Source organism: Grammomys surdaster, unplaced genomic scaffold (genome assembly GCF_004785775.1).
Source record: "Grammomys surdaster isolate TR1022 unplaced genomic scaffold, NIH_TR_1.0 124640, whole genome shotgun sequence".
Classification (NCBI taxonomy): domain Eukaryota; kingdom Metazoa; phylum Chordata; class Mammalia; order Rodentia; family Muridae; genus Grammomys; species Grammomys surdaster.
Genome location: NW_021619609.1, coordinates 137,031 through 162,737, shown reverse-complemented (window position 1 = coordinate 162,737; position 25,707 = coordinate 137,031). Strand labels below are relative to the sequence as shown.

Sequence of the window (25,707 nt, the reverse complement as noted above, 5' to 3'; positions counted from 1 at the left end):
TTAGTTACATAACAAGGCCAAGGTGAGCCTGAGCTATGTGAGGTTCTGCCTCAGGAGTAAGAATAACTTAGATAATTCTTCAAACATCCATGTCAATATTCATTTGTCAGTGACATTTTTCCAACCTCAAATACCCAGATAAAGACTACAATCATCACGACGTACATGTTAACACATTGTTATACGGTGGCTGTTTTCACATAGAGTGGATGGAAAAGAACTCTTTATAAAAAAGATAAATATCCAGTCATAACATTGTTTTAAATGTTCCTTCAATTTCTAACAGTGTTCTGCGCCATAAATGACAAATCTATATTTACCACCTACATACAACAAATCTATTCTTCTCTGCACATGTTTCAGCCACTGTTAGTGAAACCTCTGTAACAAAGGTCCTTTTGGTTGACATATGTAGTATGCTCTTCTGTTTCTTTGCGAGTGGGGATAAAAAAAACAAATAGTTAGAAAGTGATTACACTTTTTTTCTTTAGAAGTCTGCTAAATATTTTTAAGCACTTCCCTAAAAATTACACTGTGCCTGTGTTTACTTTATATACAGATTCCTAGCAGGCTTTTTTTTTTTTTGGCAAAGAATAGCATATGTGTTCAAGGATAAAAACCAATATAAACATTCTCTTGCACTAGGCAGCCCAGGACAGTAGGTAGTGTAGTGAGCACTCTTTAATGATGATGGTCCACAGTCTGTTGTGACCTTTTCAGTATTGTCTGTAGCCTACTAATTTATTGATTCATTAGTTACACTGTTTCAAACCCAATTCTTTAATCACTCGAGAGCCATAGATCCTATGTGGTAGACATATTATGTCTTTCCAGGAGAGAATAATCTACATCTATTTTTCCAGAAAGGCGCTTGGTCCACATAGCTCCTGTGTATGATAAACGATTTTGTTTTGTTTTGTTTTAGGTAATATAAAGTTATGCATGGAAGAAAACTATTTAATCTTCCATGGGTATGTCATGTGTTTCATATAAGTTAATCTCGGTGTTTACTGAGAAAGAAGAAGCCACACTGCATTTTTTAAAAGATGCATGGATTTAATAAAGAGTTGAAGCATAAATACCAGGATTGCTTTTCAAGTAATTGAGTATCTAGAGGCAAGCATGCAACATGATACAATATGCACTTGAACCAAAACCACTCAAGAGGTGATTGCTTTCTAAACAGAAGATTTGTAACTTAGTAATGAGCCTATATATCTTTTTAAAGGTTGTTAAAAATGTATGAATTCTTGGATATATTTTTTCTCATGATCCACAATATGTGGTATATATCGGCCAATGACAAGCCCACACGGCTTTACCTCAGTGTTTCTTAAGAGCAGTTTAAAGTTTTATCTCCTATGGGTGTGCATTGGATCCATCTTGACTGGGGATTTCTGCACACATGACGTGAGTTGGGAGACTCTATTCTTTTTCATGTGGATATTTGATTTCCCCAGAGTTACTTAAATTTTTCAAAGAAATTACTTGATCATAAAGGGGGAGGCTTTCATACAGTCAAAGTATCTATTGAACTTGAAAGAAATTGCCTATGTGAAGCCCAACACCATATGCAGTGATTTACAACAATAATAAAATATCAGCTTTATAAACAATGTATTTGCCTATAATTCAACAATATGAGTTATAAAATAAGCTGCCTCTGGTCTTCTTCTTCCTTAGGTCAGCTTTTATTTAAACCAGAGGTTCCAAACTAACCCTCAGACCAGAGGCATGTGCTATAAAAGTTTTGTTGGAACACAGCCATGACCATTTGTTTTAGCTTGACTGTGACTGCTTCAGGGCAATTAAGATACAGAGCATAGGCCTGAAAATCTACTATAGTCCTATCTGGCCTTTTAAGAAATTATACCAAATACTGTTCTAATCATATAAATGATTCTTTTTGTAATATGGTATTTTATGAGATTAAGCCTCCAACTTATGCTGGTGGCCATCTTTTAGTTTCCTGTGAAAATTATCTTCAGTTTAGTAACATGTTAATGAGAATATGGCATTCACTTTATTGATCCATTTCATATTCAGGAGTGTTGAGGAGGACTGTCATTTTCTTCAGTGGTGTATCAACTGATAAATTACCCAATTGCTAGTACACAATTCCACTCATGTTCATGCATAATTAGACTCAGTAGATAAAAAATAAAATATCTCATCAAAATAGGAAGAAGCTTGTTTGATAGGAGAGTTTCCATGGGAGGAAAAGGGAATGGAATGAAAATGACCCAAATTCAGTATATACAGGTATGAAATTGTCAAGAGTATAAAAGGAAAAAGGAGTCGATGGGTAGGGATGTTGAGATGATCTGGCAGGAGTTGCAGGAGGGAAAATATCATCACAATATATAGTATGAAAATTGTAATTTAAAAAGAAGAAATAAAGGAGAAAAGAATGATAGCTCTCAACCCAAAGCTTACAGAGTAAAGTGTTGGTGGCCAAGACAGGACAGATGAGTCTACATCAATCATCACCCATGACAAAGCTATCTTTTTACTCACTCAAGCAGAGGACGAGTCTAACATACATTAGAATTAGGTTCCACGAGAACAGAAGTTTCCATTTTGCTCTTGCAGTTTACTTAGCATTTTGAAGGATGTCTGGCTCCTAAGTGGATACAAATAAAATATGTCTTAGGGGAATGAGTGGGTCTGCAGAATGAACACTCACTGTAATTGGGTCAGTGGTGATCCTGTATGCTCACATCCTAGGAGAAAATATTACAACCAATGAACTCCTACAAACAGACAAGAGGAGCTCAGGCATAGCCTGTACAACAACGCAGGTCAAGTAAGGGAACCCAGAGATGAACAACCCCCACTAACATGTTAGCCTCCACAGTCCTGCCCACCCTGGGCTTTCAAATCAAGAGTCATTGTGGCGACAGGCTGGAACTCATGTGTGTCCTTTCTCATTTGGTATTTGGGGCTCTTCTGCGTTTTATTTTCACTTTTAGCTTCTTGGTATCTGAAGCTGTTGTTCAGAAAACCGTATTTGGACATGACTTTCATTCCTATGTATTTCAGTTACCAACGGAGGAGGAGGAGGCAAATGGATCGCTTAAAACGAAACAGTTCCACCCCTTTTAGTATACTGCAAACATAGCCTTCACTTTAACTGTAATTATAGTGTGTGGGTGATGCTGTAATTATAACATTACGGTTGAGAACCTTCTCAATAGAAAACACTGAGCTTCATTGTGCACAGCTTAAGATACCCTGATGGTCCTCTTCAGTATGAACGAGACTGATTAACCCGTTGCAACAAAAGCAATGTAGTCTGTTAAGAATATGAGATCAAGAGCCAGAGTTACAGAATTACAGGGAATGTGTTGGCTTTAACTTTCCTGTGCTCCTGTAAACCTTGTGTAAAGGTCAAGCATAGAGCAGGGGAGGTTGCTGACTTGAACAAAATGACAGGGAGAAACAAACTTGAAAGACCAGCTCCCTAGCTTGCTTTGCCCCTGCTCCTGGCAAAAGAACCTTGCATAAGTTGATGACATTCTGCTTTTAAAGTTTGCTTCCCTGAATACAGTTTTCTTTCCTCTTCAACAGTCAGGCCCAGTGGCTCCAGGCTCTATGACATCTACCATAGTAATGCGTTTTGTCTGCGGTGTTTCTAATTCCAGATGCATTTGTCAGATCATTGAGACATAAGCTAAAATTTAGACTTTAGATGATTTGACTCTATTTAAAAAAAAATTAAAGACCTGAGCAAAGGTATGTCCTATTGGATACCTGCTTGTTTTCAACAGGGGGAGAGTTGTGTTTTCATTTCACATCAGGTGTGACAAAGACATATGGGTACCTAACAGAGGACATAGACCACAGCAGTCTGGAGTTTATTGCTACATAGTTTCCCCCATATTGCATGTGGCTCCAAATGGTGAATCAGGTTGGCAGGGAATTTGGAACATGAAAACAGGTGCTGAGGTTATTTTCTGAAGTAAGGTTGGATATGGTCAGCCATTCAAAGAGTATGAATATGTGTTTAAGTGCATTTTAGAGTAAAAGGGGGAAAAATTTCTTTGCTCGGCTTTCTCTTTATTCCTAGATTTTACTAGAGCCCTGTTTAGCTCTCCACATAAATCCTCAAAACAGATTCCTCACCCTCCCTGTTAATGTAGAAACATGAGATTTCATTTTTACCTCCTATTCTACTCCCTGGTTCGGCTCTAAATATACAAGGAAGAGAAAAGGGGGAGAAAACCCGATATGAAAATAGAAGTAGAAATGTTTCTTGTATCTCACTGGCAGCTTACATGACAGCTACCTGAAGTTAGGTGATTTCTCACTCTGTGTTGTGGCATCCTCAACAAGCCAATAATCTACAAAGTTACCAGCCCTGAAACTCCCATCTCTGAACTTAACCAGCACTAATTGTTCCTTGAACACTAATGATAGCCTTTCCTAGCTGAACATGTCCTAAAGCACAGTTCTGGTATTGGAAAGATGAAGTTCAAGGAGGAGCCATCTCAGAAATCTGACTAAATATCCAGACTACATCAGAGAAACCTGGCCTCAGCTCTGAGCCACACTAACCTGGGGCCCATCTGTCAATGATAATATGTGCTGCCTACTTTAGAGTTTGCACAAAAGTGTCTGCCGAGCATGAGGTTGCCTGCCTGTTTACTGCCCAGATCTGAAAATACATGGTGTAGTTCTTCATAAACATATCACTACCACAGAGAAAAGGACATGCATACACATAACCCAACATCTAAGGACCTTCAGGGTATTCTTATAAGGAAGTACTGATTTTTTTTCTGCATTCAACTATTTCCTTTTATTATTTTAATTAATTGGTTAATTAATTAAATTTTATAGCTACATTTGGAAATCAGCCTGACAGCGTATCAACAAACAAATGGACATAGAAAATTCGGTATATGTATATGTACAATGGAATTTAATTCAACCATAAAGACATACAAAATTATGTCATTTTTTCGGGAAAGTTTATACACCTGGAAATGACCATATAAGCAAATTCAGTCCATTCTAGAAAGACAAATATTGCATTCTTTTTTCACTTGTGATTCATAACATTTATATAGATACTTGAAATTACATATTATAGGTGACATGAGAGTAGAAGTTAAACTGTCTAGGGTAAAAAAAAAGACAAACTGAAAAAGGAAGGGGAGGAGCCAGAGAGACATAGCGGTTGGTGTAAGAGACATGCTCAAAGCAAATAAAAGAGAGTAATTTAAATTTTATAAATAGAATATGAGTATTTTAAAACTAATACCAGTGATTAATTTAAAATTAATTACTTAATTAAAACAAAATGCCTCAATTAGTGAACCGGAGGCAAGGAGAGCTGGGGTGAAACTAATAGTCAAAGAAAAATATTTAATGAGGAAGATTTTGAAAGTAATAAAATACAGTCATGTGTTGTTTAACAATGAGGACACTTCCTAAGGAATGTATGCTTCAGTGCTTTACTCATTGTGAGAACCTAAGAAAGTGGACAAAGACAGTTAATCACTGGTTCAAATGTCACAAGGTGGAACACGACTCTCCTTAATGTTTGTAAAGCCACAAAGGCCCACTGAAGAAGACGCAAAGCGTTCTAAAAAGGAAGAGCTCCCTATGCAGGACTCTGGGCTGCAGACATTTGGAAATCGGTCCCTTGTCCCATGAGCTTTATTTCCTAATCTAGTTCAATGGCATCCTCAGTCTCATATATATATATCAAGGATAACTGCACAGGAGATGAAAAGGTTTATCAGAACCTGCTAAGTTAATTAAATATGAAAAGCATGCTCTCAGGCATGGAGCAGGCTGATTTCTGCAGCATTTTGAAAGCAACATAGTCAAATCAATGATCCGTTTTAACTGCTCCTATTCAGTGTGACAATTTGAGAAACCCAGGGTAGGGGGAAGAAATAATACAAAATCCTGAAAACCTCATTTACTTTTTGTAAGCAGCCAAACTCCAGGTGAAAAACCAAGAATTCCTTCAAGAAATGTATATTTCATTTGGAAGAAATAATTAGAAGCAGATGATTTTTAAAGTCTTAAAGGGCTGGGAGTTAAAGGGGTTTACTTGCCAAAGTCCACTTTGTGAAGACTTGGCTAGAAAGAAAATAAAGTTATATAATAGAGAACAGTAATACTATTTCCCTGATGTTCCCTAGTAAACAGACCCATGCCAGGGTTTCAACCTTCAACCTACAAATGAATTGAGGGTACTTAGTGAGCACCTATTTATGGCAGTATCATACTTAGAGTCTCAGGGAGACCAGGTATGATGGTGCACACCACTATATCCAGCCCCTGAAGAAGTAGAGGTAAATGGATCTTTGTGAGTTTTAGAAAATAGGATCCAGTCCAGTCAGGATCCTCATCATGAAAACCTGTCTCAAAAACAAGACAGAAAAGAAATAGACTGGAGAGATAGTTCAGCAGTTAAGAGTACACACTCATCTTGCAGAGGACCTAAGTTTGGTTGGTCTCACACTGTGTGTGACTCCACTTCTAGGCCACCTGACACCCTTTTCTAGAATATACTATCACCAGCACTCAACATTTACAACCCCCACACAAGCATGCATAGCATATGCATAGTTGAAAATAAAATAATTCTTTTTTTTTAACTTCTTGAGAAGTGGAGAGGGCAGGGTAGAGAAGTTGGAAGAATGAAGAATGAAGATCAAAAGTGTTAGAGTTATGTGCCAGAAGCTATTGTCCCCATTTTAGCAGACTATGGTATTATTAAAAGTCATGTAAAGAGGCATATTAATTTATTGAGCTGTGTTACAGAAAGCAACAGTAACAATGAAATGCTTGTATTTTGTTCATTATGCTAGTTATCTGCGGTTGCCTTGGGAATTTGCAAGCAAGGGCAAGAAAATAACCAGTACCAGCCAGGTTCAGATAATGAAAATATCTGCTTCAAAATTGTTCTTTCATTGTTAAATGCTTTTGGGTTGGAACTAAAAAGTAAAAAGACTTGTTTTCGTTATTGCATCATAAATAAAATTAAAGAGAATTCCAAAGAAGAACTTTTACAATCACTTGAGCCATTATGACACTGTGGGAGTGTATTTAAATTTTCCCAAGGTGTTTCTTTTTAAAGATTTCTTTGTGTGTGAATACTGGAATAATGATTAAAATTATAGTTTGGCTCACTTAGTAATCAAATCAGATACTACTAGCATTAAAATGAAATCTAAGACTTTGGTGACTTTGACGATAATGTATAGGACAAAGAAGTCTTCCTCTCAAACACCTGACTGCCCTTTGGGGACTCTAAAGTGGGTTCTCCAAACAAGCATAAAATATAGCTTATTCTTACTTTTTTTGTATTGTCCTTAAATTAAAAAAGAAAAAACTGTACATTTCTCATGCTCACTTGATTCTTAGAAAGAGACGGCAGGTATGTTTCTTTTAACATAGCAAATGAACTCAGAGATCTGCTTGCTTTAGTAAGCACTAACAATGAGTTTAGTTTTGTAGGATTCCCAGCATGGACCTAAACTTGCTCTGTCACAGGCTGACCTTCAACTTGGAATCTGCCTGCCTTTGTATCTTACTTACCAGCCTACTCATTAGTATAGCTGCCTTTATTCTTTTAAGTCTGTGAAGCTCCTCATACAATTTATATCTTATCTTTATATTTTGTGTAGTTGAGAAACTGTATATTTTTGAACTCATGTTTTCAGAGTTGTTTACCACAGCCTTAAGTCCTATCCTGAAGATCATACTATTTATCATTGTTCTGAGGAACACATTATCGCATGGAGTCATTAACTTAACAGATAGTCATTAACCTTAACAGGGAGAGGATTCCCAAAAGAATGAACATGAAAATACATACATTATTATACAAACAAGCCCCATACCCACAGCAATGTCAGCACTTGTGGAGACCCACACCCTGCTAGCTCTGCTCCAAGAGTTGGAACTGTGTCACACCATTCCTTCTTCTGGCAGAACTTGACACTCACTCTGCCTCATTCTCTCACCACCCTCCTCCTCCTCATCGTCTCTCACTGGTCACCCTTCTTTCCCTACAACCATACTTCTACCTCCTACTGCTTTCCCTGTCCCTCTCCCAATGTGTGTGTGTGTGTGTATGTGTGTGTGTGTGTGTGTGTGTGTGTGTGTGTGAGAGAGAGAGAGAGAGAGAGAGAGAGAGAGAGAGATTTAACTCTCCTTTACTTTACCTTCTGTTGTTACCTCATTTTTGTTGAGAATCTGAGTTTTTACAATCACTTTGGAAACTGTGTGAAATTTCAGAAAAAAAAAAAAGCTGAAAATTGAACTACCATATGATCCAGCAACACACATGAGTGAATCTGAGTTGGAATACTATAGAAACTTCTGCACATTCATGGCTATCACTGTTTTGCTAACAATAGCCAAGATGTAACCAGCATCAATGCTCATCACAGAAGAATGGTATAAGTTCATTATTCTTTCTAGCCTAAATAATGAACATACATCATTTACAAAAAAATAGGTATACTGGAAATTGTCATATTAGACATAAATAATCCAAGCGCAGAAAGACAAATATTACATTTTCTCTAATATGCAAAATCTAAAGAGTATATGTAAATAAAATATATAAATTTATATATGATAATAATGTAGAGGGGTATCAGGGAGAAGTAGGGGTGTAATAGAGCTATATAGATATATGTATGATATGTATAATAAAGTAGAGGGGTGTGAGGGAGAGGCAGGTATGTAATAGACATATAGGTGCATATATGATAATAAAGTAGGGCTATGGGAGAGGCATATATGAATATATAAAGACATATATATATACATATATATATGTGTGTGTATATATATACACACACGCATGATAATAAAACAGAATGAGTGTGAGGGGAAGGTAGATGTTCATATTACAGCCAAAAACTCCAAAGTGAGCTTAAAATCTGAAGGATTATAGGTCTTAATTGGAATGAGATGAACTGAATCATTTAAATCTGTGCCATTAGGGTTTTGCTGAGAAGGAAACAAAGTGGTTGAATAAGGGGAAGATAGCAGTAATGAATTTCACCTACTATCTTTGCCTGACTACAAAAGATCCAGAGAGTAATCCCGGGAAGATTTCAGAGATGTTGACAAAGTTGGAGACCCTGTGGCTAGATGAAGACACCACAGTGCACTTGTTCTCCTAAGGTGTCTCATCTGAAGCAGAGGTGCTGATTATTTGTAGCTGTTGGATCTTAAGTTAGATTCAAATCCCATACAACCTCATTTCTGATCTTTACATTGCATTCTCAGCATCTTGCAAGTATCAAGAATGCCAGAGGGTCTCCATGTTCTCCAGGCTGGGCTTAATTGTAAGTGGATATCCAGTGAAATGTCAAAATGAAAGAGAGGTTACATATGTGCTAACCTGCTGTCAGGGGAGGAAGCTGAACTGAGCATCATTCAGGCCAAAAGATAGGTTTCTCTCTTGGGTGGACCACGGGGCACCTGGAACATGTGGTCTGCTGTCACTGTCTCCACACTGCTCTTCCAGCTCTCCCTCATCTAACTCATCCCCTTATTTCATCTACCCAATAACTTGCAAGAGAACTACTATAAAACTGGATGGTATTTTTTATTAAAATGGAAAAGTCACGTTATTTGATAACCTTTGCTCTGGTCTCACTTCCATGTGATATCCCTGTGCTAAGGCTATAGTATATTTGCCTCATTCTTATATTAAATTCCTGGCTCAAACACTGTCACAAAATATAAATACACCATTTAAAATTGGACAATCTATTTTGGGCATGATTCACTGTAGTTTGTATTTAGGGACATGTATATGCTTCTTTTTTTCTACTTCATAAACCACAAGATTTGGGATGCTAGAGGAAAATTTAAAATTTGAACTTGATGGAGGGTTCACTATAAAAATTAAGTGAAATATTTCCTTTTAGCTCACTTCTTAAAAGATTAAATGAAATTACAAGTCACATTATTTGTGATAATTACAGTAAATTATGACCTTTCAAATGTTTATGTCTTGAACTTGCAGTTTGGGACCTTTAAAAATAAAACTGTCATAGCAACTATAGTATAAATTTCAAAATTACAGACTATGTATCATGGGGTTGACACTCTCTTGTGGTACAGCTGAAGAAAATCAGATGGAATCTCTGGCCTTATCATAAAGTCCATGCCTTTATTCTTTCTCAATTTCTTGTCCAGTGATTTCAAGGACCTAACATATATGTCTTAGTAACATGCATATCATAGAGTCTGAAGTAAGTTGTTACTTCAAGAAAACATTGAGGTGTTCTAATAAACAAAACACCAGGAGAGCTGTTATCTGATGCAAACTTGTAAGAAGTTTTGTAAGTGTTGAAAAGAACGTGAAACAGATTCACCTCCAGACTCGCCGTTTGAAAATGCTTTTCACTGCAGTATTCTACCATGCTCAGTTTGAACATTTTACATATTTTAAACAGCGAAGAGTCCCCATAACAAGCTTCTAAGGCAGATGCTATTTTCCATATCTAACAGAAGTCTAGACTAGAGCAGGGAAGAAAAGTGGTTTGGCCAAAGCATTGCAGCTAGGAGATCCTGATGTGTGATTCAATCTCAGACATTCAAACTCAGGGATTTACAAACATGCACACACACACACACACACACACACATATTTCTTCACTATCATGCTCCACAACCTCTTTACCTGCTCTTGCTGTAAAAATTGTCCTCTAAACTCACAGAGTATTAGGGAGAAGTTGAGAATGTGAGCCTTGAGATAGAACTTCCTAGGCATGGTACCTTCCATCTTTGAGTCTACTTTACACATATTTACCAAGATCTTCAAACTAACCTCCCCTTTGGTACTCCTGACAAGAGGACTGACCAAGATAACACACCAAAAGGATAGTCACTGTAACTGATCAATTACAGGCCACTATCTGTTATCTGGGGATAAAAATTAGAATTAACTTTAGGGTATGGCTTATGGTAGCCAAATCTCCTAGGGAAGGGGTGACGAACATTAGTTAAACCTGTAGTATTTGGAACTTCCCTAGCAATAATTCTCTATGGCTACTCTTGCTACACCCATTTCATTTATCTGGAGGAAATGGATGCTGTGGAAGAGAAGACTGGTTTTCTAATATCAAGAGAGAAGGCTTCACACTCAGGCTATATACTTGTCCAAAGCCTGGGTTCCTTCCTGCATTTTTAAACCCAGGTTTGTTCATGCAGTCCTCATTCGTGAGTGAAGAGATATGAACAAAAGTCACAGGAGAAACCGTACTATTGACCTTGCAAAATGTCTTCATGGGCATGCTAGCTAATGTAACTCAGCTACATAGGGACAGGGAATAACAACCACATTTTGCTTCAGGGCTCAGACACATCTGAAACTATAAATAAAGTTACATTAGAAATGACAGTATGGGAAGAGACCACCCAGGACACCTGTGTTGCGTAGGTGTCAGAAGTGGCCACTGTGGCTCTGAATCCAAAGATACTGCTGTTGAATCCATGCTGAACCATTGCTCTCCAGCGGGAGGTGGGGGGTATCAAGCCTCCTCTGTTGATGGAAATGTGAAATTCAGCAGCTGATCTGAACATTTGCTGCTGTTGACATTCTATAAAATTTCCCCTGAGACAGGAACTCTGTGTTCCAGACCAAATTAAGTGACTATTTCCTGTTTGTTGACCTACAGTTTCAAGGTTACTAAGTCATCAGCTTAGTAAGGTTCATTATTCCCCTCTGTTCTAACAGAACACTGGATTCTATTAATGGTCCAAGTAATTAGTTCATATTCCCTTCATGCCAGCTACATTAGCCATTCCCTCTCTTTTATGAAGGAGTTGAATCCCATGTCTTCCTCTTACTAGTTCAATGAAGGTGACTAAAACATTCAACCTCTCAAAGACTTAATCCTATATTTGTAAATGGAAATAATGTTGACTCCTCCTGTGGTTGTCTTGAACTGAGTTGTCCTGTGTTGTCTTTGGTGTTTCTGCTTCTGATACTCAGCTGCCTGTAGGAAATACCTGATTCCTGTGTAGGCAGACACATCTCAAAGACACACATATCTTTTTCAAAAGGAGGATTCGAAGTCTCTCCTTTAATGCATCCGGTTCCACAGTTTAATATCCTGTATAGCCACACATTGCTTTACATCCTACATCTCACATCATAAAGTGAGTTCAATTCCTGTTCAAGTGTGACTGCCTGCTGCCTTGACTCCCATAGAGGAGCCTCTGAACTTGACTCTTCTCCTTTTTCAACTACCAGACTGCACACTCTGCCTGAGAATTGAGACCTAAAACCAAACAAATCAAGAAAAGGGACTAAAAACAAAGATGCCCAACCTAGCAATTCAATAGGTCTAGGGTAGAGTCCGTATGCCCAGTGATGACCAAGCAAGTCCCTCTGCTGCCACTAGCTTAGAGTTCATGACTCCTTATGCCAAGCATTGGCTCACAGGAAGGTGATAGACCTTCTCTAGTACAGTTTATATAAACTATTACCACAAACAACAAAGCTCTCCAAAGAAAAGAACAATGCTGGGTGTGGTGGCACATACCTTTAATCTCAGCACTCAAGACACAGAGGCAGAGAGACTTTTGAGAGTTTGATGCCAGCCTGGCCTACATGTGAGTGATGGGCCATCCAGGGATGCATAGCAAGAGCCTCTCCTCAAAAGAAGAAGGAAAGAAGGGAGGGAGGCAGAGGGGGAGAAAAGAATGAACAAAAAGTCTGTCAGCAGGGAAATCATCAGAGCCATAGAAGCTTCTCATCTGGAAGGGAAATTCTTCATGTGTCTACCTCATAACAGCAAACAGATTTCTCCACACCTGTGCACAACTTTTACTTAAGCTATTCCTTATATAGCACAAAATACTGGAGACAAATTTGAGTGTTGTTTTACTTTAATTGGGAAGATTTAATGGTAAGAAGAGTGTTGGCTTTCCTCAGATGTCTGTTCCCTTTCCACATAGCAACATTTTATCTGATGGGCCGTCATCTCCTTCTTAATAGTTCCTGCAACTCTGCTTCCAACAGAGCAATCTTTAAGGATGAAGGCATCTGGAGCATTAGAAGGGAATAAAAATCTCAACTCTATATCTTGGACCTGTGCACAAAAGTGTATACCTAGCAACATCAGGGAAAATGTGGAAGCCGAGGAGAACAAAACGAAAGTGTTTTAACAGCAAATTGACAGTTTATTTTCTGTAAGGATGCTCTTGTTTCTATATGGTGTATCTCCAAAAATATTCAAATCAGAAATTTGGTCCCAGTATGACAGTATCATGAGGTGGTGGGACTTTAAGTAGCCATATTTAGAAAAAGGTTCTTAGATTATTGGGAGCCTTAACTTTGGAGGGGATTTTTTATTGGATATTTTATTTATTTACAATGCAGATGTCATCCCCTTTCCCCATTTCCCCTCCCTAGAACCCCTTATCCCATCCCCCCTCCTCCTTTATGCTTTTATACCATTTTGATTACATGCATGTATTAAGGTCAGTTCTAGGTTAAGGGTCTAGCAATACAATAGATGCAAATAGTCAAGGAACAAGAAATACAATAAACACAAATAGTCAAAGAAAAAGCAAGGCATGTAGTTCTTAGCAGATCACAATTCATTCCCAAGAAAGATGTTCTTTAAAAGCATGGGGCACAAACTCCTTAGTCCCTCTGGCTTCCTGTGTTACCATGAGATCTTTCTCACCACACTCCTAACCTTGTGTCGCCATCTCTCATGAGCCCCTCACCAAAGATGAACTGAAGCCAAGGCTTGATCTTGAATCTTAGAAATGCAAAATAAATAAATGGCTTTCCTTTATAAGTTCCTAAGCCTCAGATAGTTCATAATGGTAATGGAAAATGGACTAATTCAGAAGACTGAGAGTCTATGTTTCTTGCTTCATTTTACTTCGTTATTTATAAATGTATTAAGCTGTCTCAAGTCATAAAAGTTTGGATTCTATATCCTATTAGTAACATAGTCACACAGCCACAATTTACATGTTTACATGCTTATAAATTGCTTACACATACGTAGTACTCTAAGATATTTTGTTTGTCATAGGTTATACATAAAAATACATTTATAGGATGAGGATATAACTCAGTGGTAGAGAGCTTTCTTAGCTTCTGCACAGGCCCTGAATTCAATCCATATCACTATAGTCTATGTGCATATGTATATACATACATATTTAGTAATTGTATATAAAATGTAAATTTTAAAATTTCTATATGCATATATATACATATTTAAATTTTGTATATAGTTGAATCAAATGATGTTCTAAAGTTTATTTAATATTTATTAGAGCAGAATGCTTCTTGATATACTTGATATACTTTAGCAAGTTTACTTATTTAGGAAGAGATAACTCTCATTTAGTGGTTTATAAAACAGAAATTTAAAGGCAGAGTCTGTACCTTGTTTATCAATGGGTTATTTTAAAAGTGTTGCAGCACACAACAAATTAGAGGTTCACTCATAGTAAGAATAGAAGTCAATCTTTGTTCAAATAGTCTTGAGAGTCTTTTCTGACTTAGAGGTTAACTTCCTTCAGATTTGCTTGGACCTCATGAGAGCTTTTTCTGAAGCTATGAAAAGCATCCCATCAGCTCCTTTCTGATCAGTAACTTACATTATCAGCTCACCTTTAATTTGAAATTTCTTTACATGAATCTTTTTAGGCCACTTATTTGTTACAAGACAATTATAGCTGAGCAACTTCATATCTCTTAAGTCTGTATAGCCTTTAAATCAGCCAAGAAGAGCCTGAAAAACTTCTACATGAAGAGTCGAGGGATGAGTCTATGAACAAGCACCCTGAATCATGACCCTCCTACTCTTTCTGTGAAGTTCCTCTCATAGCAAATGTGATGTGTGACTCATGTACACAGGTTTAATGAAGACTGTCTATGAGTCTTATCTGCAATACTAGAAATCTTTCTTTATTTTTCTATGTGAGACAAATAGCACATAAAATATATTTCCTTTCTATCCCTTAATGGATCACCTGACATAACCAACTGAGACACTAGATAATGTTTGGGTTCATATGGATGAATGTGTAGATACTAATTTCACTTAATTTTAAATATCTCTGTTGCCAGGATTCCCAGCCAGTCTTTGCTGACATTTTTTTTTCTGCCCTGTGATTCTGGAGCACATCCTGCAACATGCTCCCTTAAACTTGTCTTCCTGTCTGCCCAGTCCCTGTCACTGATTGTTTCTCTCCATGCTAGGAAAACCATTCTTGAAATACATAGCATATTGCCATGCCGCCCCAGGAAAGAGCAGCTGACAGCTCCAAGTTCTCCAAGCTGTAGCTGTCCACCACTAACAGTTTTTAAAGGGCAACCTCAGTAAAGAAAACTTACGAGAAGAGCTCTGGCTTTGGCGTGTATGTCTGAGAGCATCAAGAGATTAATCCCCTTGTATTAGATCCAAAGGCTTAGTTTCATTTTGTTTCCAATCTGCCAGTCTGTTGACTATGTACCTAAATACCTATTTGCTGCCACCTAGTGTATGGAAATATGTAGTGACGTGGAATTTGAGCTCATTAATACTCAGAATGATTCTTCAGTTTGGGTTTCTCATAAGCTTCCAATTTATTACTGTGAACTGAAAATCAACATCACTTTCTGTCATGCAGTGTAGGGGCTCAGGAGCAAGCCAAACCCTGCAAGTGGTACCCTTGGTTATTAGTTAGGAACAACTCTTAGGAACATGGTTAAGTAGAGAAGAGTAATAGAAACCATGATTTTTCACTTCACAGTAGAAGGCATACCCTCACTCTTTACCAACCACAGGATCATCGACAGTTTGGTCTTTCTTTAGATAGAATCTTTTTCTGCATGTGGTAAAAATGGAATGGTAAGTATGGCTACCTTCAAACTCCAAGAACCTATTACTCTAAATAAGCCAAAGTCATGCCCCAGAAGACAATTCTGTGCCTGCAATGAACATCATTTCTATGTGAATATCTGACCTCTGGTGAGCAGAGCTCCTGACTTGGAAAAGGAAGAACCAAATACAGGCCATGATTTTATTTTCATGTATTCTCAAGAGCTGTCACTGGACTTGTCCACCTATTAATATATAAGCTAATCATATATAAGTCTCCAGCCTCCTGACCACTCATGGAAATTTAGACTTGGACTCTTGTAAATAATCCACTTCCCAAGTTAGCTTAGAATGTTGTATCCTTTTATTTAAACAACTCTCCATAGTGTTTTCAGTATTCGCTACAATGTTTCATTTAGGGGTTGCCTTATGAGTCTTATTTTCTCCGTCAGTCAGACGATTTTCTGAGTCTGGGCCATCTTCAGTTTCTCATTTCTGTGAAAAGAAAATCTGGCACATCCTGGAGGCGATACATATGTTTCTTATAATGATGTTGTTTTTCCCATTTATTTCACATACATAGAGTAAAAGGTTAACTAGAAGCCGTTTTCAGATTGTGTCCACAGCACTTAGTCTCTAGGCTCTGGACTCTACAGCTATCTAGCAGCTCATAGATGCCTATAACTCTTTGAACTTAATGCCAAAAAGAAAAAAAACCTACAGCATACCATATGGGGAGAAGAGCTTTGAAGTGAGAAAATTGTGGTTTCCTGTCCCAGCTTTACTATTTACCACATCTGTGTTTTGCCTAGAAATTATCTGACCTCTCAGAAGCAGCCCCTTAACTATAAGTGAGGATCATAACGCTAACATACAATATTTTACACACAATAAGTTTGTGTATGAAATGACAAAGCACATGCTAGGAGTGTGGCACACAGTAGGAGCCTAATTTCTTCTAGAATACTTTTATACATTGCTTAAGTAAATGTCCTGGTTATATTCAAAGCTGGGGGGAGGGGGATGAAGAGATGGTTCAGTTGGTAAAGCAATTGTCATGCAAGTGTGAGAACTCAATTCAGACTTCCAGAACCCATGGTGCAACAGCATGCATCTCCAATGCTCCAGAAGCCCGTGGGTCATCTCTCTTGGTATAGGCAATGATGAAAAACAAAGAAACGTGTCTCAGACAAGGCAGAAGGTGAGAACCAACAACCAAACTTGTCCTCTGATTTCCACACACATGCACCATAAAATGTTCACACTAACACACACACATACACACACCACACACCTACTACACACAAAATATTTTTCAATTACTCAAGTTAAAAGTAATCAGAACAGTTCTGTAATTCTGTGATACATTTCCATTCAGAAGCTATTATCATTAAATGTGACTCTGTTGCCCAAGATGTAAATTCTGGAATGTGGAGACATAGGGCGGTCATGCAAAGAGCCCTCCTAGCATCTAGTAGGCAGACAGTAGGAATGATGTTAAATATTTCAAATGCACAAGAAGGCACGGGGAACATAGATAACCTAGTCTAAGATACCAAAAATGCAAAAGTATAAAAAGTTCTGTTGGATTCTAGACACTTAACATAGAAATTCTGGCTAGACAAATAGAAAAAAGCTTCCATTGTGATTAGCTATGAAGAGTTTCACCTTGCCAGGGGTTCATATTTTAATTATGAAGTATTTTTAGACTAAGATCAAATAAAGTTTTTCTGGTTTTCCTTGAAAGTCAACTCCCAGAGGTATCTGAATCTACTAAAGCACTAGAAATGGTGTGTTGCTCTCCTCGGTCCTGGTAGTAGTTATTTGCCAAAAACTAATCACAAGTCAAGTATTCAGTGTAACTCATTTCTCAGTGACTACAAAGAATGGGGATTAATTCTGCTAGCAAGTTGTACATTTGAGACTCAGTCTTAAATCCCACTGACTTCCAAGCTTGTCTTTCTATGGTTATATTAATGATGTGCTCTATGGGCCCTTGTAACTCTCTGCCAAAGCATTCATGGCTCTTCTCTCTGGAATGACACAGAGCTGGAGCCTGGGTGTCAACCTTGTTCCCAGGATCTGCTTCCAAGTATCTAACACTAACTTCCATGACTACGACAACTTGCACAGCTGAACTCTCAGCACCAAACATTAGAAACTACAATGGAAGAAGCCCTGGAAGACAGCTCTGAGCTTGCATTTCTGCTCCACGCAAGTGGAAATTCAGCCCTGGTCTACTTGAGAGACCGACATCAAACCAGTCATGGACAGCAGAGAGTCACGTTGAGCATGCTGCTATCCTCTGAGAGTTACAGAAGCAGCTTTGCATCCTTATTACATGGAATGCCCCCCGCCCCGGCCCCACTTCCCCAGGATTCTGTTCATGCTGCTTCACCTTGCTAATGCAATCCCCTATTTGGCATGTTTCCCCCCACCCAGACTCGGTATTTGGAGGGCCTTTCAGTATAAGCACTTGAGAAACTCATTGTTGTGCTGGTGTACTATACAAAGAAGCTCATTGTTCTAGTCAGTGATCCTCGACTCATCACAATCACCTGGAGCATTTCAACAATGCTCAGGCATCATCCCAAACTAATTAAATTAGTCCTCCAAGATTTCGTTTTTAATATTCCAAGTGATAATAATATGCTGCCAGAACTTAGACCCACATGTCCAATTGGAAAGAGTTAGCATGCAGGTACCCAATCCATGAATCTCAATCTTTTTTCTTTTCTTTTGAGATTATAATATACTTACATTTCTCCCTTCCATTTCTCCCCCCAATCCCTCCCACATAACCCTCTCCACTCTCCTTCAAATTCATGGCCTCTTTTTTCATCAATCATTGTTGTATGCATATATGTATTTATGCATATATACATATATGTGTGTGTATATATGTATATATGAATATATACATATACACATGCACATTTCTAAATTTAACCTGTTCAGTCTGTATAATGTTACTTGTATGTGTGTTTTCAAGGCTGACTCTTTGACATTAGTAGCCAATTGATGTGCTCTTCTCTGGGGAAAATCATTTTTCTCACTCCAAGATTTCTTCAGTTCCTATAGTTCTTTGTGTAGGGTTGAAGTCTTATGGGTCCTTCCCCCATCCACTTCGGCATGTCTGTTGTTCAGTTCATGTTTTGATAGTCATATTGGTAAGACATTGTGGGTATATTTTCTGACATTCAGACACAATCTCACAGAAAACTCCCTGATCTTTTGGATCTTACAGTGTTGCCAACCCCTCCTCTGCAATGCTCTCTGAGTCTTAGGTATGGAAGTATTTTGTAGGTGTATTTAATGGGATTGGAATCTACAATTATATTTTGATTGGTTGTGGTTTTTCTGAAATAGTCTTGATCTGTTGCAAATAGACACTTCCTTGGCAAGGAGTAAAGACTACATTTATCTGTATATAAGGACAAATGTTTATACATTGTTGTTAGGGATATGCTGGTTTAGTAAAGAAATGGTTGTAGATTCTCTTCCAACAACCATGACTCCATTAGCACTGAAAATTCCTGTATCAACCATGGTTTCCCTCTTGTTGAGTGGGTCTTAAATTCAAGAGAGAGCTGTTAGTTACCACCAAAGTATGTGTCCCACTACTGCACTTTAGGGTTATTGTCCCATACTGGTCATTGATGTGGTTCCTGGGTGTCAGAGCTAGGTAGGACTATTGGTTACCACCATCATTTTTAGGTTTGCATGGTGCCTTCTGTTACAGTGATATCTAGTCCCATGAGTCTCAATCTTAATATCCAGAGACAGACGGTCAGAGAACATGCTAGAATAATGATCTTAATCTAGTAGATTCGTGGATAAACAAACCTAACTCTAACATACAACTTACTGATGTTTGGTTAGTAAACTTTATCTGCTTGTTTTTCATCTCAGAAAACTAGGTAGAGACGTTTACTCAATCCTTCCTCGTTTTTTAAACCTTCTTCTATCCTTAGATACAAGTATTTCAATTCTTACTAACCATTTCTTTCTCTGATTTCCTAAAGCAATCATTGCCTTTCACTACCTTTATTCTTAGCTGTGTCTACATATGTGCATACATTATTTTATCTGCAGCCCAATAACTCTTCAAAAGCAGAGTCCAAGATACAATGTTACTTTGTGTTTCTTAGGGAAACTTAAGAGTGCCAGCCAGGCATCATAAATGCTTCTGAATTAACTGAAACTTTAAATATCTGACATGAATTATCCCAGACTATCCTATGAACTTGAAAATGCAAAACATTTTTCTTTGTTGAACAACAACATTTAGATAAGCTATGGCATAGGAGAGATTAAAGCTCTGGATATTTGTGTGTTTATTTCATTCTGTGTGCATGTATTTGAATTTTGGAAAAGTATGCTGTGCAACTTATGCTGTAGTTTATTTGGAACAAGACAGGACTGACATTAGTCCAGACTTTTGTTTGCCACGCCCACTGTCCTGTGCATTGTTCACATCTCTAATAGATGTCAAAATCACTTCTCTACCAAGACTTGATGGTCAACAGTGTCTCTCTCCAGTCATTGCCAAATGCCTACTGGGAAGGAAACAAAACCTTATTTGAGAACTCTTGGCTGCGGACAATGAGGTGTCACCTAGTTACATGTGGCACCAGTATATACCTGAGTATTTTAAGAATAATATTAGTGCAGTGGTGGCGCACACCTTTAATCCCAGCACTTGGGAGGCAGAGGCAGGTGGATTTCTGAGTTTGAGGCCAGCATGGTCTACAGAATGAGTTCCAGGACAGCTAGGGCTACACAGAGAAACCCTGTCTCGAAAAACAACAACAACAACAACAAAAAAGAAAGAAAGAAAGAAAGAAAGAAAGAAAGAAAGAAAGAAAGAAAGAAAGAAAGGAAGAAAGAAAAATATTAGTGGTACACACATAAGAGAATGGCAGTTCAGTATGTTCTTAGAAATACATTTTATAAGGATTAAAAGAAAAATATTTTCTTTTTGTGATTTAGAGGACATATCTATGTATATGAAATATAACATTTGCCAGGTTGGTCATCCTTTTTATATAATAGAAGTGTACCATACACATAAATCAACTTTTAAATATGAATATATACATAAGAACTCAAAAATATAGTGATAGCAGTTGCACAGAACAAGAGAATATATGCAGGGCAGAAATTACTAAGAAACAGTAACTCATGGTTTTTCCCTCTCAGAGGTGAACCCAACCTCTTTATGCAAAATATTCTCTGACTGGTTTGTCATAATCCTTGCACTAAATATACTACCTGAGGAAGTAAAGATTATTAATCTACTGGCTACCCATAAGTAATTGCTCAGTGATTGTTGAACACTGCACACATGAATGAGTGGAGCCCAACCCTAAAATAAAAACTCTTTTGGTGTGTTGTCTTAATTTTTTGTTGCTGTGATAAAATACCCCAACAGTAGTAACTTGATAAAGAACAGGTTTATTTTACCTCATAAATCCCAGTCACAGTCCAGCATTATAGGGAAGCCAAGTCACAAGATCTTGAAGCAGTCAGTCACATCCATAGTCAAGAGCAGAGAGACGACATATACAGATATATACATACTCATGTTCTTCTTACTATCTTCCTTCACTCTTACATATTCAGGATCTCCTGACCAAAAGATGGTGCCACTCACAGTGGACGAGTCTTCCCACTTCGATTAACATAATCAGAGTAGTCCCCCACAGACCAAGCTAATATAGAGTTTAACTCTCTTGCAAATTGCAACATTCTTTTCTGGGATGCTATAAGCAGATACCACACAATACCTTTAGACTTAAACATTATTCCTTAGGACCTTTCCACTCTCTCCCTGTTATCACATTTCTAGTCCTAGGCATGCCTTCCAGATGAACGACTCACCCCCATATCCTTTCCACTAGCTCCGAGTCTTAAACAGGCCCTAAGGAATAATGCAGGAAATGAAGCCACAACTTTCTGGCTTCAGAATTGATGGCTGACAGTAGCAAGGAATAGGTGCTGAGAAGGTGAGCTAGGAAAACAGCTTTTCCAAATGTTAGCATCACCTCCCAGAGAGACTGGCTTTATCTCTGTAGCTCCTGCTTTGCACCCTTCAACAGTATATTTCATGGGATGTTACACGACCTGCCTCATTCCATGTATACCTTTTCTCCTTATTCTGCAGGTACTTCTGGAAAGCCTCGATTCACCAAGTGTCGTTCCCCTGAACTGGAGACGTTTTCATGCTACTGGACAGAAGGAGATAATCATGACTTAAAGATGCCGGGATCCATTCAGCTATACTATGCTAGAAGGTGAAGGCTTCTTGCCCTTCTGACTCTGTCCTCCACTGAATTGTCAATGCAGAGTGTATGGAGAGATTCAAATTCTGAGTGAGAGCATGTGGGCATGCCTGTGTGCATATGTGCGGGTGTGCGGAGGCTTGAGTAATATTTGAACTGAGGAGGTCTTAGGGATCTCTCTAATGTAGTGTGTTAAATTGGGGAGAAGAAATGAAGTGAGAAAAACTGTGTGGGTATATGAGGGAAAGGCTTTGGAGGCAAAGAAAATCACAGATGCAATGTCCCGGTAGCCATGTTGGCATGATTGAGAATCAGAAGGGCCTGTATAGGTGACATGAGACTGAAACTTGGGACAGTGACATGTGAAGGAATCAGAGGGCTACTCAGAGACTGTACCAATGTTTGTAGGCCAGAGAAGACCACTGAATCTTACTTTGTGCTTTGAAAAAAATGTGTTTTAAGAGCCTCCATTACTTGGTTTCTCTATAAGAATAGGTCATTGTCTTAAATCAATTGATTACAAGAAGTGAGGGAACATGCTCTTTCATTTTTTATTCATATCATCTGGAATGACACTTGATGAGGAAAACAAACATATGAAAATGTGGTCAACACCCAGTCGTTAAGTTTCATTCCCTCGCCATGTCCTCCATCCTCTCCTCCCACTGTTACTATGCAATATCAGCATAATTTACAGGATACTCTGTCATATTTGAATATATCTATATGATGCGTAATTCTCAAACCAGGACAATTGGTGTAATTGAGGCATTTATCATTTCTTTGTGCCAGTGCCATCCAAAATCCTCTTTACTAGGTATTTTGAAATACATAATTAATCATTGTCAACTATAATTACCTTACTGTGCTGTACAAGAAAACGTCACTGTTTTAAATGTTAGAGTTAAATACTTTCTTATCTTTCCTCCATAATCCTCCAGGGAAGACCAAGGGCAAGCTTCAAGGTTAGTGAGGACCCTGTGTCTTAGACTCTCATCCAAGGATCTGAGAGTGGTGTGCTCCACTCCATAGAGGATAAGGAAGGGAAAGAAGATGGGAGAGGGCAGTTAGTCCAAGCTAGCCTCCTTCAGTATGTCCTGGCTTCAGTCCTTACTCACCAAGTAACAGCCAGAAAATTACTTAAACTAAGCTTCCTTGCATCTAGGAGTAGGAGACTTAGCTCACAGCTTCTTAGGAGGATTTTTCTTAGACGGAAGAATTCCTGACACAGTGCATTTTGCATAGTAAGTACACAGTTAATCAACCATCAATCCATCAATCAATAAGCAGAATTTTCTTAGTATATAATAATAATTTAAAACAATAATGATATAGAACCCAGATTCCTAAGCTACAAAACGTAATTCCTTACTGCTTATGGTTATTAATAGTCTATGAGAACTTTCTAATGCCTACCTGAGTGTTTAATTTACAGACAACAAAAACTTTAAGTGAACAACAAAGACTGACTCTATGCACCTTCTAGTTATGGAAGGCATCACAGACGTACCCCCTGCCAAAGGCACATAGAGATGAGAGAGTTTGACACCAAACACACCACTTACTTATCTTGAGGTTGATGCTGTAAAGAGGTATGGGCTAATAAAGTAGAGGCAGATAGATAGATAGATAGATAGGATAGATAGATAGATAGATAGATAGATAGATAGATAGATAGATAGATATACATAGAGTTTGGGAACACTTTTGGATATGTATGAATTGATTCAGTTATTTCTAATATGAAAAGAGAGAGAATCTCACTAGATGCCATCTTTACACTTTGCTTCAGTAGCTCAGACAACTTTGAGCCATCAAAACAAGTGAGATTTTTTTCATACAGGCCCCACTGACCAAACTGATCCAAGGAGCAATGGGATAATGTCTTGAATCAGTTCTACTCCAGTGAAATGATTTTTTCTGTCCTCCTAGCAGTCACCTAACCTAGCTGTGAGCCAAAGGATAGATCCAGAGACACGAAGCCCTCACAAACATGCTTGTCTCTTACTTCTTCCATCTGAGTCACAGTAACTGTCTACAGGCCTCCTCCTCACATCCCAATCCTCCCAACATCCCCTGTCTGCACTCACCCTGGGAACTAACAAGAAATCTGCTGCAAGTGTGACCAGGGGAAAGAAAATCTCACACATATGCAAAAGGACATCCTGTTTAAGCCTTAGTGGAACCTAGGATCTCAGGAGAAAAATATTGCAACCTCCCTAAATATCATGAATACAAACAAATTCATGATGAAGTGCCAAACCAAACTCCCCAAATCAGGATTTTATATTTTCTCTACAAAAACAAAAAACAAAACAAAAAAACAAAAAACAAAAACAAAAAACAAACAAACAAAAAACATAACTACTTTGAATATTCTAGCCAAACCCACAAAAGCCCTCGGCCTTGTTTGTCTGAGAGTCAAGTGGACAGTCAAGGGTTAATCTATCAGAATGGGTTTGCACTGATGCATAGGCTCTCAGCTCCCACTTACAAAGAGACAAGAGCACAGAGGGGACTTCAACTCTTGGTATTGTTATCCCTCACCCACAACACTACAGCATACTTTAATTCAACACTGATAGTCTGTGGAAGCAGAAAGAACCAGAAGATGTGGTCATGTGACTGGGCTGTTCTTGGAATCCAAAGCATACATGAATCTAAGCATGTTGGGCTGTCAACAGGACAGAAGGGCACAGGCCTGCATGTGTTCTGCTTGGACCTAATCCTAGCCAGGTAAGCTGGCAGAGGAGATGGCCCAGCTTAAGAAAGCAGCTGATTCAGAGAAGTCTCTGAAGCCCTGGGATTGAGATCCTGCCAAATCCAGCCTCGGCACTTGAAGGCAACTGGGCTTGAATGCAAAGCAGAGCCTTGGCACAAAGAGGCACTGCTAAGTGTGGTGGAGCTTTGAGAAGGCTTCCTGGGAGTGAGCTGAAGCCTGTCAACATCAGCCTTGTCATTCCACTCTTTTTACCATTTATTTTAACTGAAAAAAAATTTGTATCATCAGACTTCATCCTAAAGAATTTGAAATTACCCTACATCCAAATCACTGGGATGTAGGGTGACTACTAATCTGTCTCCTTATTGTTAGCGGAATTTGGTTGGCTATGTCCATCCCTGAAGTTTATGCCAGACAGAAGTGGGATATATGTATGACCTGTGGGTTCAAGGGACTCCAAATGACCCAGCGGCTCTTGATTGAAGGAGCTGGTCACGATGGTTAACAGTTGGCATCCCTTAGTTAGAATTACTAAATGTTTGTGGGCCTGGTTTTGTTTGTATGACTTCTCTGTTCTTTGCTTTTACTCCAATCCAAACCTTTAGAGAGAAATACTGCTTTCACTCTCTATTTTTAATGAAATATCTTATGGTCCTTACTCCCATCACAAGATAGTCTTGTGGCAAAACAAAAGAATTTCATTTGAGGGCAAAGAAGAAAAAGAAAGTAACTTCCTTAGATCATCTTATGTTTTGTCTAGAACACAGGGAAGACAGGTGACTTCATGTTTCATAAAGTTATTTGGTTTTTGTCAGAGATTTACTAACTTAAGAGATTCATTTTAGCCAGGTACGGTGGCATGTGTTTAGTTCCA

The 25,707-nt window shown here is 38.3% G+C and overlaps 1 protein-coding gene across 1 annotated transcript in view; it reads left to right on the top strand.

The window, feature by feature from the left end:
• The window catches only part of Ghr (growth hormone receptor), a 220,593-nt gene that overhangs the window by 169,773 nt on the left and 25,113 nt on the right, over positions 1 to 25,707 (top strand). The window contains exon 4 of the mRNA XM_028784683.1: positions 21,994 to 22,123. Within this exon, the coding sequence (XP_028640516.1) occupies positions 21,994 to 22,123 (130 nt within the window). The remainder of the gene's footprint in view (positions 1 to 21,993; positions 22,124 to 25,707) is intronic.